Source organism: Pseudophryne corroboree, chromosome 1, assembly GCF_028390025.1.
Source record: "Pseudophryne corroboree isolate aPseCor3 chromosome 1, aPseCor3.hap2, whole genome shotgun sequence".
NCBI lineage: Eukaryota > Metazoa > Chordata > Amphibia > Anura > Myobatrachidae > Pseudophryne > Pseudophryne corroboree.
In genome coordinates this window covers 745,771,423-745,785,889 of record NC_086444.1, presented here as the reverse complement: position 1 = coordinate 745,785,889, position 14,467 = coordinate 745,771,423, and the positions used below count along the sequence as shown (strand labels likewise).

The 14,467-nt window shown below is 47.3% G+C and overlaps 1 protein-coding gene across 3 annotated transcripts in view; it reads right to left on the bottom strand.

The window, feature by feature from the left end:
• RANBP3 (RAN binding protein 3) overlaps window positions 1-13,334 on the bottom strand; it is a 263,031-nt gene extending 249,697 nt beyond the window's left edge. The window contains exon 1 of one of the 3 annotated variants that reach the window (XM_063916564.1): window positions 13,136-13,334. In XM_063916564.1, coding sequence (XP_063772634.1) covers window positions 13,136-13,157 — 22 coding nt within the window. In that variant the 5' untranslated portion in view covers window positions 13,158-13,334. The remainder of the gene's footprint in view (window positions 1-13,135) is intronic. The other 2 variants (XM_063916545.1, XM_063916549.1) reach the window with 2 other exon arrangements.
• Between the last annotated feature and the right edge of the window lie 1,133 nt (window positions 13,335-14,467).

Here is a 14,467-nt window from a genome sequence, read left to right as displayed (position 1 = left end):
GACATTCTCGAGAAAGGAATTACTATTAAACATGTTGCGAGATTCACACCAGCTCACACCATCCATAAACATCATGTCGGCTAACATGGCCTTTTACATAAGTCATGCCAACCAGCATGCATAACGCAACAGCAGTTAACATCTGAACACATGAAAAATGTGCAAAAAGATAAACGTAATCAGCAGGAAAAATGAGCACTGGGCGGGCGCCCAGCATCCTCTACGGACTACGAGAAAAGGATTTACTGGCAGGTAATTAAAATCCTATTTTCTCTTACGTCCTAGAGGATGCTGGGGTCCATTTTAGTACCATGGGGATATACCAAAGCTCCCAGTACGGGCGAGAAAGTGCTAATGTTCCTGCAGAACTGACTGACCAATTCTTAGGTCGTCAGCAGCCAAGGTGTCAAACTCATAAAACTTAGCAAACGTGTTTGCACCTGACCAAGTAGCAGCTCGGCAGATTTGTAAAGCTGAGACACCCCGGGCAGCCGCCCAGGACGAACCCACTTTCCTTGTAGAGTGGGCCTTTACCGAAGTCAGTAACGGCAATCCTGCCGTGGAATGAGCGTGCTGAATCGTACCCCTAATCCAGCGCCCAATAGTCTGCTTAGAAGCAGAGGACAAATATTCTGTTTTCCTTATCCTAGCCGTTCTTGCAACATAAATCCTCAACGCTCTGACGAATCCAAGGATTTTGAGACGGCTGAGGTGTCAGAAGCCACTGGCACCACCACAGTGGTTGATATGAAAAGAAGACAAAGCCTTCGGAAGAAAGTGCCGATGTGTTCTCAGTTCAGCTCTATCTTCATGAAATATTAAGTAAGGACTCTTGTGTGAGAGAGCTCCTAACTCAGACACCCGTCTGCCTGAGGCCAAGGCCAATAGCATGACCACTTTCCAAGTGAGAAACTTCAACTCTACGTCTTGTAGAGGCTCAAACCAGTCCGATTTAAGGAACTGCAACACCACATTAAGATCCCATGGCGCCGCAGGAGGCACAAAGGGAGGTTGGATGCGCAGAACCCCCTTCACGAACGTCTGGACCTCAGAAAGAGAAGCCAATTGTTTTTTAAAGAAAACAGACAAGGTCGAAATCTGAACCTTGATAGATCATAATCTCAATCCAGCATCCACACCTGCCTGTAGAAATAGGAGAAGACGTCCTAATTGAAACTCCACCGCAGGAGACTTCTTGGATTCACACCAAGATACATATTTTCTCCAAATACAATGGTAATGTTTGGACACTACCCCTTTCCTGGCCAGAATAAGTGTGGGAATTACTTCATTGGGAATACCCTTACGGGCTAGGATCTGGCGCTCAACAGCCATGCCGTCAAACGCAGCCGATGTAAGTCCTGATAAACTAACGGTCCCCGCTGTAGCAGGTCCTCGTGAAGAGGAAGAGGCCGAGGATCTTCCAGTAATAACTCTTGAAGATCTGGATACCAGGCCCTCCTTGGCCAGTCTGGAGCAATGAGAATTGCTCGAACTCTTGTTCTTCTGATGATCTTGAGAACCTTTGGAACAAGTGGAAGAGGAGGGAACAGATACACCGACTGAAACACCCACTGGGTCACCAGTGCATCCATTGCTATTGCTTGTGGGTCTCCCGACCTGGAACAATATGTCGGAAGCTTCTTGTTGAGACGAGATGCCATCATATCCACTTGAGGAATGCCCCAACGACTTGTTATCTCCGTAAAGACTTCTGGCTGGAGGCCCCATTCTCCTGGATGGAGATTGTGTCTGCTGAGGAAGTCTGCTTCCCAGTTGTCCACTCCCGGAATGAAAATTGCCGACAGAGCTTTTGCATGTTTTTCTGCCCAGAGGAGTATCTTTGTCACCTCTGCCATTGCCGCCCTGCTTTTTGTTCCTCCTTGACGGTCTATGTAAGCTACTGCCGTTACATTGTCTGACTGGATCTGTGTGGGACGACCTTGAAGAAGGTGTGCCGCTTGATGAAGGCTGTTGTACACAGCTCTCAGCTCCAGAATGTTTATGTGAAGGTGAGTTTCTGGACTTGACCATCTTCCTTGGAAACTTTCTCCTTGCGTGACTGCTCCCCATCCTCGGAGACTTGCATCCGTGGTTACCAGGATCCAGGCCTGAATCCCGAACCTGCGTCCCTCCAGGAGGTGAGAAATTTGTAGCCACCACAGGAGCAAAATTCTGGCTTTCGCTGACAAGTTTATCCTTTGATGCATGTGGAGATGCGACCCTGACCACTTGTCTAGTAGGTCCCACTGGAAGACCCTGGCATGGAATCGTCCATATTGTAGCGCCTCGTAAGCCGCTACCATTTTTCCCAACAGGCGAATGCACTGATGAATTGATACTGTTCTTGGTCTCAAAAGTTGTCTGACCATGCTCTGGATCTCCTGAGCCTTTTCCACCAGTAGAAATATTCTCTGTACCTCGGTGTCCAGTATCATTCCCAAAAATGATAACCTCATTGTCAGTTCCAACTGGGGTTTTGGAAAGTTGATGATCCAACCGTGCTGTTGAAGCACCTTCAGGGATAATTTAACTTGTCCCTGGATCTCATTTTTATGAGGAGATCGTCCAGGTATGGAATTATGTTGACTCCTTGCTTGCGAAGGAGAACCATCATCTCCTCCATCACCTTGGTGAATATTCTCAGAGCCGTGGAGAGCCCGAACAGTAATCTCTGGAATTGGTAGTGGCAATCCTGAACCGCAAACCTCAGGTATGCTTGATGTGGCGGGTAAATGGGGACATGCAAGTAAGCATCCTTGATGTCCACTGACACCAGAAATTCCTTTTCTTCCAATCTGGAAATCACTGCTCAAGGATTCCATCTTGAATTTGAATCTTTTCAAATAGAGATTCAGGGATTTTAGGTTATAAAATCGGTCTGACCGAGCCATCCAGCTTCTGTACCACAAACAGGCTTGAATAAAAGCCTTGGTTCCTTTGTTCGTCAGGAACCAAGGCAATTACTTTGTCTTGACACAATTTGTGTATTGCGTTCAGGACATTTGTGCTGTCTTGAGCAGAAACTGGTAAGGCCGACTTGAAAAATCAGCATGGGGGAAGGTCTTGAAATTCCAACTTGTAACCTTGGGATATTATCTGTAAAATCCAAGGATCCATGTCTGAGCGAAGCCAGACCTGGCTAAAAAATAATAGACGTGCCCCCACCCGATCGCACTCCCGCAGAGGAAACCCCAGCGTCATGCTGTGGCTTTTGCAGTAGAAGTTGCTGACTTCTGCTCCTGGGAGCCTGAGGGTGTTGTAGGTTTTCTACCTTTTCCTCTCCCTTTTCCTGTGAAAAAAGGGGTACTTTTAGCCTTTTTGTACTTGTTGGGCCGAAAGGACTGCATAGTATGAGAATTATATACTTTTTTAGCCGGTGCAGCTGCCGACGGCAGAAATGCTGACTTGCCAGATGTAGTTGTTGATATCATAGCATCTACTTTCTCTCCAAAGAGGGCCTCACCATTGTAAGGGAGCGCCTCAATATTTCTTTTGAATTCTGCGTCAGCATTCCATTGACTGATCCAGAGCGCCCTGCAGGCTTAAATCGCCATAGCAGAGGCCCGTGAGCCCAGTAAACCTACGTCCTTCATAGCCTCAACCAAGTAACCTGCAGAGTCTTTGATATGACCTAGAATTTGCCGCATGTCATCTTTATCGACCGTGTCAATATTAACAATCAAGTTATCTGCCCACTTTTCAACTGCGTTACCTACCCACACAGAAGCAATTGTAATGTACCCGTAGCAACATAGATGGACTTTAAAGTCGTCTCTAATTTGCAGTCAGCAGGTTCTTTTAATGAAGCTGACCCCGAGGCAGGTAAAATTATTTTCTTTGACAACCTAGAGACTGAGGTGTCAATCATTGGGGGTGACTCCCACTTACGCCTATCCTCTTCAGGGAAAGGGTATGCTACCCGCAACCTTTTAGGGATAGCAAATTTCTTTTCCGGGTTAGCCCAGGATTCCTCAAAAAAAGTATTTAAATCCTTAGACGGAGGATAAGTCACCACCTGTTTTTTATTTAATTTAAAATAATATTTTTCCTCAGGTGGAGGTGTTGTGTCAGGAAATTCCAACACCTCTTTTATAGCGACTATCATACATTGAATGCTCTTAGCCAGTTTAACACCTACCCCCCTCAAATCCCCAGTGTCGACGTCAGTGTCGGAATCTGTGTCAGTGTCCCTTTGCATAATTTGGGCCAGGGACCTTTTCTGGGAACTGGAGGGGTCCCGAATGGATGTTGTAACTGAGTCAGCAAATAAAGCATCTTCCACAGACTGTCTCCAATGCTTTGTCTGTTCTTCAGACTCAGAGAATTTCCTTGCTAGTTTAGCCATATTACTCTGCAGCTTTCTCACCCACACAGGCTCAGAACACTCTTGTGCCTCCAAAATGGGTTCCTCTGGGGAACTACTTTCTCTAGACATGGTACACACGTGTACAGTCACACCACTCACACACACGGGAGCTAATGGGGACAGACCTACACTAACGTCTGTCAGAGGGACCCAGAGGGAATTGCCAGTCCACACCACGCGCCCTATATGTATTACATACAATGAATATACATATATACCAAAACAGCGCTTTATATCCAATGTGAAGCCCGCAGACTTCAATAAATTATGTTCTCCCCTCCCCTTCTATAACACCCTGTAGGATCAGCGCTCCGGCATCTCTATGAGGAGAAAATGGCGCCAAATGAGTGATACAAGCAATTCTGAGGTGAAGCCCCGCCCCCTGTAATGGCGCAGTTCAGCCACAGTAATATTTATACTGGCGGGGGTAGTGTACATCAGCAGCTCACATGTATGTACATTTTGCCAGTGAGAGTAAGGCTTTATCATGTCCCTCAGAGCACGCCCCCCCCCCCCCCCCCGAGCTGAGAGACATGTTGCTGCGCAGCGTCCCGCGCTTCGCTGGTACCTTTATGTGCCGCCATGATGACCAAAGGGCCCCTCTCTGCAGGTCTCCAGTTAATACTCACCAGCCTTCTGACTTCTGGCTCTGTTAGGGGGTGGCGGCGGCAATGCTGTGGGAGTGAGCAGCAGCCAGGCAAGGGCTGTGTTCAGTACCCTTCAGGAGCTAATGGTGTCCTGTCAGCGGAAGCAGAGCCATTAAACTAACTGAGAAGTTGGTTCCTACTTCCCCCTTAGGTCCCACGAAGCAGGGAAGCTGTTGCCAGCAGCTTTCCTGTAAAATAAAAAACCTAACAAAGTCTTTTTCAGCAAAACTCAGTAGAGCTTCACTGATGTGCAGCCAGTCTCCCGGGCACATTTTCTAAACTGGGGTCTGGAGGAGGGGCATAGAGGGAGGAGCCAGTTCACACTGTTGAAAAGTCTTAAAGTGCCGAAGGCTCCTGCGGAACCGTCTATACCCCATGGTACTAAAATGGACCCCAGCATCCTCTAGGACGTAAGAGATAGAATGGTAGTAGAATAGGAAAAGAACTGAGTGGATATTGATCTTCATTTGTGAGTTCAGACAAATATATGGTGTCAGGGCAGTTCCAAAACTCTGTTCTCAAGGCAGTTCAGATTTTAAGTATGCTTGAGCACGTTACTTAGATAGTACTACAGCCAATTTGATTTAACATCAGTGTCATTGACTTTTAGGATGCCTTGGGGACAGAGTTTGGGAACCACTTTGCACATGCTATAGCGTGTATTTATGCGCTACAGGCAGTGAGGGGAACCATTTAGAAAAATGAGCGGGTCCAACAGGACGCGTGCTCTCTCATTGATCGGATGCACTTCAGCCAATAGCAAACAAGGATTTTTACATTTCCTGTCTAGTATTGTGCTGGAGAGCGGATGTGTGCAGAGGCAGATGTATTTGTGCCTGACTCTCCTCCTCACTCAGGAAGCAACTGTAGCCCAGAGCCCTACCTAGGACAGATATGGGCACTGGGTGTGTGGGTACCACAGGATGATCGCCGATGCTAGAGATTGGGGTGGGGCGGAGAGGTCAGCCCTGCACTGGCCCTAGCCAGCTACAACTTGGGTGAGTGCTGCTGACATGTATCTCCTGCTGTAGCCTGGACAGCATTCCTCCCCTCTCCTTTCCCCTGCCTGTGCATGTATCCCCTATGTCGGAAGGTGGGAAGGATCTCCAGCTTAGCCCTGTGTGTGTCAGTGACTGGCAGCACAGAGGTATCTGGGTTGTCAGTGCTATCTGCTGTTTGGACTGGACTTTGACGTGTACTCCTCTGTAATGTGTGAGCTAGTCCCGGGCACATACAGGGCAGGGGTGTGCCTGGTCTCTGTACTGGCTGCTGACTATATAGTTAGGAATGCTGCCACTGCCTGGTGAGAACTTACCTTTATGGGCTTCGTGTAGACATTTTACCTGCAGCTACCTCCAAAAGGCGCATGCACAGATTATTCCCCCCCCCTGGGATATCACATCCAATATCCCACATTCACCAACACCCCCAGTAGCACAACTTGTGTTTTTCTTAAAGTTTTAATAATCAAAGCTCTCAACATGTAGAAAAGATGGAGGACTGTCATCATGGGGCAGCACGTGGAGTGTAATGGTTAGTATTACTGCCTCACAACACTGAGGTCATAGATTCAATTCCAACCATGACCCTGTGTGTAGTTTGTATATTTTCCCTGTGCTTGCGTGGGTTTCCTCAGGGTATTCCGGTTTCCTCCCATAATAAAAAATATACTGGTAAGTTAACTGGCTCCCAACAAAATAACCCCTACGGTGAATGTGTGTGCCTGCACATGTGGTAGGGAATACAGACTGTGAGCCGTAACTAGACTTTTTGGTGCCCTGTGCCAGAGAGAGAATTGGCGCCTCCCCCCATTTTTCCAATGGGGACACAAGGTACATGCTTCATGGGGAAGGGGCATGACAAGCCCACACTATGATCCCCTGGTACTTTGTAAAAAAGTTTTCAGCACTGCAATTGTAGTGTGCAGCCACACACTACATAGATCTGCTCAGCCGCAATGCTGATCATTTTTTCCACAAAGTACAAGGTAAGGTACAAATAGTTAAAATTCTCTAGCTTAGAATTATCTACCTTTCTATGCAAGGGCAGATAGCTCAATGAATAGATTGTCTGACTGCAATGCCACAGGCAGTGGGTGTGAATCCCGGGTATGTCAGCATCTTGAAATGTAATAAAGGACAATGTGACTGAGGGACAGATGTATTAAGCCTGGAGAAGTGATAAAGCAGTGATAAGTGGAAGGTGATAACGCACCAGCCAATCATTACGATTTTGAAAAATGACAGTGAGGAGCCGATTGGCTGGTGCGTTATCACCATCCACTTATCACTTCTTTATCACGGCTTTATCACTTCTTCAGGCTTAATACATCTGCCATCTCAAGTTGAGTTCATAATTGTTGTATAGGTGTTCGTGACACAAGGGGTGGGAGTAGGAGACAGCAGCTGTGAGGAGATGCTGGGCTCCAAAAAAAAAAAAAAGGGGGGAGGGGAGCTGAAAGTGAAAGTAATTAAAACAGATACATGACAAGTGCCGCCAACAGCTCCCCCTACCCTGCAGCGCTATGTGCGGTGACCCCTCCAAACACACCTACTTACGGCCCTGCAGACTGTAAGCTCCATTGGGGCAGGGACTGATGTGAATAATCTCTGTAAAGCGCCGTGGAATGTGTGAGTTATATAAATAACTGGTAATAATAAATAAAAGAATGACTCAAAGGTATTCTTTACATTTGCTGTTACATTGGTGGGAGCGTCTAATCTGTTTAGTGGGCATTTTTTTTTTGGCGTTCCCAAGCAGAATCCAGACATATTACTGTAGCAGGCGATGTGGGAATGAGGTCCCCGTCCCCTGTGCAGGGCACAAAGTTCCTCTTGTGCTGGATTAGCAAATGATGTTCTGTTGTGACTGGACCCAGAAATAAGAGTAGGACCCCAATACTTTGAAGTAAGGGGGACCCTGGGACACACCCATTTGTTTGCTCAGCACAACACTGCAACGTGTAAGGGGCTGCAGCTATCTGAGACTATGTATATATTTGAGTATGTTACAAGCAGCTTCTTCAGGCCAGGAAAATTGTGCTTCAAGTTTAGTGGTCCGTTAAGCATAAGTCTGCTTTGACTGTACAATAAATTTCCCATTTTCATGGCTACAAAGTACAAGATAGCATGTAAATTACACGAAGTAGAGATTAATGAAATGTGTCAATGCAGTGTTAAACTTCCAAATTCAGTACACTGGATGATACAAGCAAAGTTTTAGCATAATTACAGAAGTGGAAAAATAAAAATAAAGAAAATGAAACCTGGTGCACTAGGCATCCAATTTGGATAAAAAATAACCAAACTGAATGGCAAAACTGTATATATCTACAGGCAGACTTATTCTATCATATGCAAAGGAGTTTTAATGTCTAAAGCTGGGTACATACTGGGGGGAATTCAATTCTTGTGGATATCTAATTTTCCAGTCTAAACATGAATTTTTAGACGCCCAAATTGTAGTAGTTTGAGCGCACATCCCACCCAAAAGACAGGGTTTAGCCATGTAAAACGGCTAAACCCGTCTAAAGTCCTGCTTTGGGCGTCCAAACCGGATATGCACACACTTTTTTTTCGCATCTCAGGAGGCTGCAAGACAAAAAGGTGTACTTCGTGGCTGTTGGACGCCCGAATGGCAGAACAACTGAATTTGCTGCAGTCGGGCACCATCTAGCGGCAGCCACAAGAAAAACAATTACATTCACCCAAATGAGCAATATATCGGCAGTTCAATGGAAAGGGCAATATATTGCGAGCCCATCAGCGGGTGTGTACCCCCGGATAGGTCTGCGAACAACATCTTTCACAGAGACATCGCGTCGGACCTGCAGCACAGCCGAAGGCCAATATCTGAAGATATAGCTGCACATTTGCCTTTGTGTACAGGTGGTCTGCTCACCACCCATAAAGTTCAGGCAGGGACCGCCATTTCAACTGGGTGGGCACATTTAAATGCCCCCCAACTGTGACGTCAGACACATTACTTTGGGCAAATGATTGGCAAGTGTGTATGTACGTACCAATCATCAGAATGGTTGGCGCGTCTGTTGGTCATGTGTTGACCCAACTTAAGACAGGGGGAGGCAACCTGCTGCACTCCAGCTGCTGTGCATCTACACATCTCAGCATGCCCTATCACATTTTTAGCATGTACTAACAGCAAAAATGTGGCAGGACATGCTGTGATACGTAATTCCACGTCAGCTGGTTGCCTACCCCTAGGGGGTCATTCTGAGTTGATCACTCGCTAGCAACTTTTTGCAGCGCTGCGATCAGATAGTCGCCGCCTATGGGGGAGTGTATTTTCGCTTTGCAAGTGTGTAAACACTTTTGCAGCCGATGGTACAAAAAAGTTTTTTGCAGTTTCTGAGTAGCTCTGGACTTACTCAGCCGCTGCGATCATTCAGTCTTTTTGGTCCCGGAATTGACGTCAGATACCCGCCCTGCAAACGCTTGGACACGCCTGCGTTTTTGCAAACACTCCAAGAAAACGGTCAGTTGACACCCACAAACGCCCTCTTTCTATCAATCACCTTGCGATCGGCTGTGCGAATGGATTCTTCGTTAAATCCATCGCCCAGCACCGATCCTCTTTGCACCCGTACGGGCACTTCTGCGCAATGCGGTGCATACACATGCGCAGTTTTGCAGAGAATTAACCTGATCGCAGCACTGCAAAAAGTTGCTAGCGAGTGATCAACTCGGAATGACCCCCCCTAGTCTTAAGAGACTGTGGGAGCAATTGAGACATGATCGTAGCAGCAAATATGTTAGCAGTTGGGCAAAGCCATGTGCACTGCAAGTGTGGCAGATGTAACATGTGCAGAGAGAGTTAGATTTGGGTTGGTTATTTTGTTTCTGTGCAGGGTAAATACTGGCTGCTTTATTTTTACACTGCAATTTAGATTTCAGTTTGAACACACCCTACCCAAATCTAACTCTCTCTGCACATGTTATATCTGCCCTCCTGCAGTGCACATGGTTTTGCCCAACTGTTAACAACTTTGCAGCTACGATCAAGTCTGAATTACCCCCTGTGTCATATCTGACAAACTTGTCGTTATAAACAAGAAAATATCGGGGAGAGAAGTCAAGGTTTGGCACTAAACTCAATAACCTGCGTATTTAGAATTTTCCCTGATAGACATTATCGGGGATAATGTTTCACCTGACAAAGGCAGACGAAACAAAGTCCCTGATAGGTGACTTTTTTGCAATCGTGAAAATACTGGATGCGGGATAAGTTTCCGGTACCCCGTATTTTTGCGCAAAAAAAATAAAAGGGGTGGCAGTATCAAATTGTCTGATAATGTGTCCTCGGATGCAGCACTGGATAACAAATGCATGTAGGAGGCGTCTACTTACACCAGACGGGTTGGGTACAGGATCCCGGCTGTCCTAATACCGATGCTCACTGCGCTTGCTACAGATTCTATTCCCACTCCATGGGTGTCGCGGACACCAGGAGTGGGAATAGCTATGCCGGCGCTGCCTGCATTCTGGCAGTCGGGATCCCAACGTCTGTATTCTGACCGCCGGGATCCTGACTACATACCTGCTGCATTGCCATATCCGTGCATCACTGCTACTTCCAAGTAAGAAGCAGGGATGCACACTCCAACCACATCTGAATCAGGCCTCTTGTGTCATGGAAGGCCAATTCTGCTTGCAGTCTACAGAGCTGTAACCAGAATCTGCCTACCGTAAACAGCTGATAAACGCACACTTCTTGGTTCAACCTACTGTAGTTATCCAATAACCATGACATATGTATGCTGGCCCACCATATTTTATGATTTAATAATTCTGAATTACATTGCTTCAATAAATTGAGAAGAGCAGTGTATGGATGGGTGTGCTTGAGAGTATTTATTTTATTAACATTTTATGTAGCGCCTACATATTCCATTGCGCTTAACAACTGGGAAGACAGTAAAAAGACAGGTTTGGGCATTAATAGGCAGAGAGGTAAGAGGGCCCCACTCGCAAGCTCACTATCTACATAGGATAACAAGAGATTAATGGTTACATACTGCATAGGTACTTAGGGGGTAATTCAGAGTTGATCGTAGATGTGCTAAATTTAGCACATCTACGATCACTTTCACAGACATGCGGGGGGACGCCCAGCACAGGGCTAGTCCGTGCCGCATGTCTGGCATGGCGGCGATGCTTTTGTACCTGATGAGTAGCTCCCTGAAAGCGCAGCTCCTGCGCGCTGGCAGGGAGCTACTCGCCGCATCCCGGGTTGCAGCAGCAACTGCGTGTGACATCAAGCAGCCGCCACGGCCCATCCCCCAACAGTCTAGACACGCCCTCCATTGTCCAGACCTCGCCTCGACAACTGCTTTCTAACACAATTGGCACGCCCCCTCCCGCCCCGCAACCATCTCTGCCTATCAATTAGGCAGAGGCGATTGCACCAGTGAGATACCGATAGCATCTCACTGGGCTCCCAGGGTGCGCACGCGCAGTGCGGCCGCTGCGCATGTGCACTCCACAAAAAGATTCAGATTGTGATCGCTGCCGCAATCCAGTCTGAATTAGCTCCTTAGATGGCTCTGATTCAGTCACACACTAATGCAAGTTTGGGTGCAGAGGGTTGCTGCATAGTAAGAAAACAGGGAATTTTGGGTGACCAGTAAAGAGGTGCATTAAATGTGAAGAATAACTTCAGGGCGGTTATGTATGTCGTTCTGGGATTTGATACACTTGCCTGAAGAGATGCATTTTCAAGGAATGCTTGCAGGTTTGGAAGCAAAAGGAGGCTTATTGTGGTAGGGCATTACACAGAATGGGTGCAGCCCAAACGAAAAGTGCTGTAATCACGTGTGTGTGTAGAACATTCCTGTAAACACAGGGATCATCACCAGGGATTTTGTACACTACACTATAGTAGATGTATTGGAAATATTCCCGATGCAAGGTAGCACAGACAAGTTGATGATCAAGGAAACAAACAGTGTAACAGGCTAGATCAAGGAGGAAGCAGGATATAAGGAGCCAGTGATTTATACATCCATCAAGATAAATAGAAGTTAATCCAAAACATTAGGAACCAGCAGTAATTTTTAAGGTGCATTTGTCTAGAGCAGAAGTTCCCAAACGCAGTCCTCAAGGCACCCCATCAGTCCAGGGCTCAGCACAGATGGTTAAATCAAATTGACTAAGGTGCTAATTAAGTCACCTGTGGCCAAGCATGGATACATTTAAAACCAGGACCGTTGGGGTGCCTTGAGGACCGCGTTTGGGAAACTATGGTCTAGTGCCATATTAGATACAGATCTGAATAATCACGTAGATTTGTTGGAGGCTTCTCAGACTCTCTGGGGTCTTACTGATCAAATGTGACATATTGCAACATATAATATTTTAACACTTTTACTCAAATTGCTGCACGATTGTGATCACTGGCACGTAAGAATACCTTAAAATTGGAGCTAGATTTTTTAGAGAAAAGGTTTCTTAAGGTTAACCCCCCTCCCTCCTTGATAGCGTAAATGGTGGTCATATAAACTCTGGAGGGACTAAATGCCAAGTAGTTTGTATGAATTAACGTATATACTAAGTAAAGTAAAGTAGTTATAGAAAGCTCTGGTATCTTCCACACACAAACAAGCACCCGAGTGACTGCTGATGGGGAAAACACACCTATTGGAGACTATTTTTTATTCTTGGGCACATGTACAGACAATGCATGAGGGGGACTAGGCCCCAGAAGCACAGGATCTGCCCTGGTCGCATTAGTAAGCATACAATTTACCCCTAAGCCATAAAAAGCCCCCTACAACAGGCACACATGGAGACTGGCTGCTGCCTGGGATGAGGGCACGTCAGGTGGTCAGATGTCAGACTACGGACAGGACTCGCCACCAGGGAGAACACCACCAGAGACTGGGTAAGAGGGCAATAGACATGAAACAAGGCCCGGGTTACCACAGGCCCTGTGCAATCCATGGTCTCTCCTGAGCCGCGCCTCCAGCCTCAGCCTCGCACTGCCGGGCACAGGACCACGTCAAAGGTCGGTGCCGAGCACATCCTAACTAAAGCGTCCCCTGAGACTCCGCGCATGTATCCTGCCCCTGTAACTACCGCCACCCCGGATTTCTCCCACTTACCTTCGTTTGCCAGATCCTCCATTTTACCGCCTCAGCCGCTCCCACAATGCCCAGCGGCCGCTTTCACAGTGAGGGGGCGGGTCGTGCTGGGAGGGGACTAGAGCCAGGCCTGCTCCAGCTCCATTCTCCTAGCCACGCCCACCGTCTCCGTACTGACAGGGGAGAGGGGATTCAACGGTCCGGATCGCACACCAGTCACTGGGCATGCGCAGCAAACGGTTTAAGGGGGGGGGGGGGGGGGGTGGGGGGGGGAATGAGCCTGACAGAGCCGCGCATGCGCAAGAGTCGTGGCGGGTCCTTTCGCAGTTGCATCTCAAGTGTGATGTGTCTAGTTTACTACTAATGGACATTTCTCTGGTCACCAATATCCCAGATTTTCCATAGCGGTCCACACACCGTAGCGGTGGGCGGGAGGGACAATCTGTGTTTGCTGCACCACGGCGTTCTGCAATTTGCGCATTTGCACAAATCTCCAAGCATTGCATTTCCTCTTTGATTTTCCAAAAAAAAGTGTTAGTTTTCTTATTTCTACTGACACAGCAAATAAAGGGTTCTATTCATAGAGTATAATAAAGCCCAGTTTTCCATTTCTTTGCCTACTGCTATTCACGGAGCAGGTTAAGGTGGGTACACACTAGACCAGGGGTGTCCAAACTTTTTGCAAAGAGGGACAGATTTGGTGAAGTGAAAATGTATGGGGGCCGACCACATACACAATTGCCCCCAGCATTGCTGCCAGATACACAAATGCCCCCAGTGCCAGATACACATGTGCTGCCAGATACACATTTTCTCTTACGTCCTAGAGGATGCTGGGGACTCCGTAAGGACCATGGGGTATAGACGGGCTCCGCAGGAGACATGGGCACCATAAAGAACTTTAGAATGGGTGTGCACTGGCTCCTCCCTCTATGCCCCTCCTCCAGACCTCAGTTAGATCCTGTGCCCAGAGGAGACTGGGTGCACTACGGTTGTGTCTATGTTGCCTTCGTGCAAAGGACCTGGACGTGACAAAACGAGAGGGCAGGAGAGAACTTCCGCCCTTACAGCTCCTAAATGTTTTCTTCGTTGTCCGTTCGTTTGGGGTATTTGTTTTATCTATGCAACATTGGACGCTCGCCACGCATCGGGCTCGGTGTCTCGCTCCACTTCGCTCGCCACACTTTTCTATTCCAAATAGATTGTGACATGGACCCAGGGGGTTATGGGAAAGGTCCTCTGCACAAAGAGAATCTAGACGCTACCGATGCACTACAGGGGAGCTCTCCTGAGTTTCTCTGAAAAATAATTTTGTTAGGTTTTTTATTTTCAGGGAGCACTGCTGGCAACAGG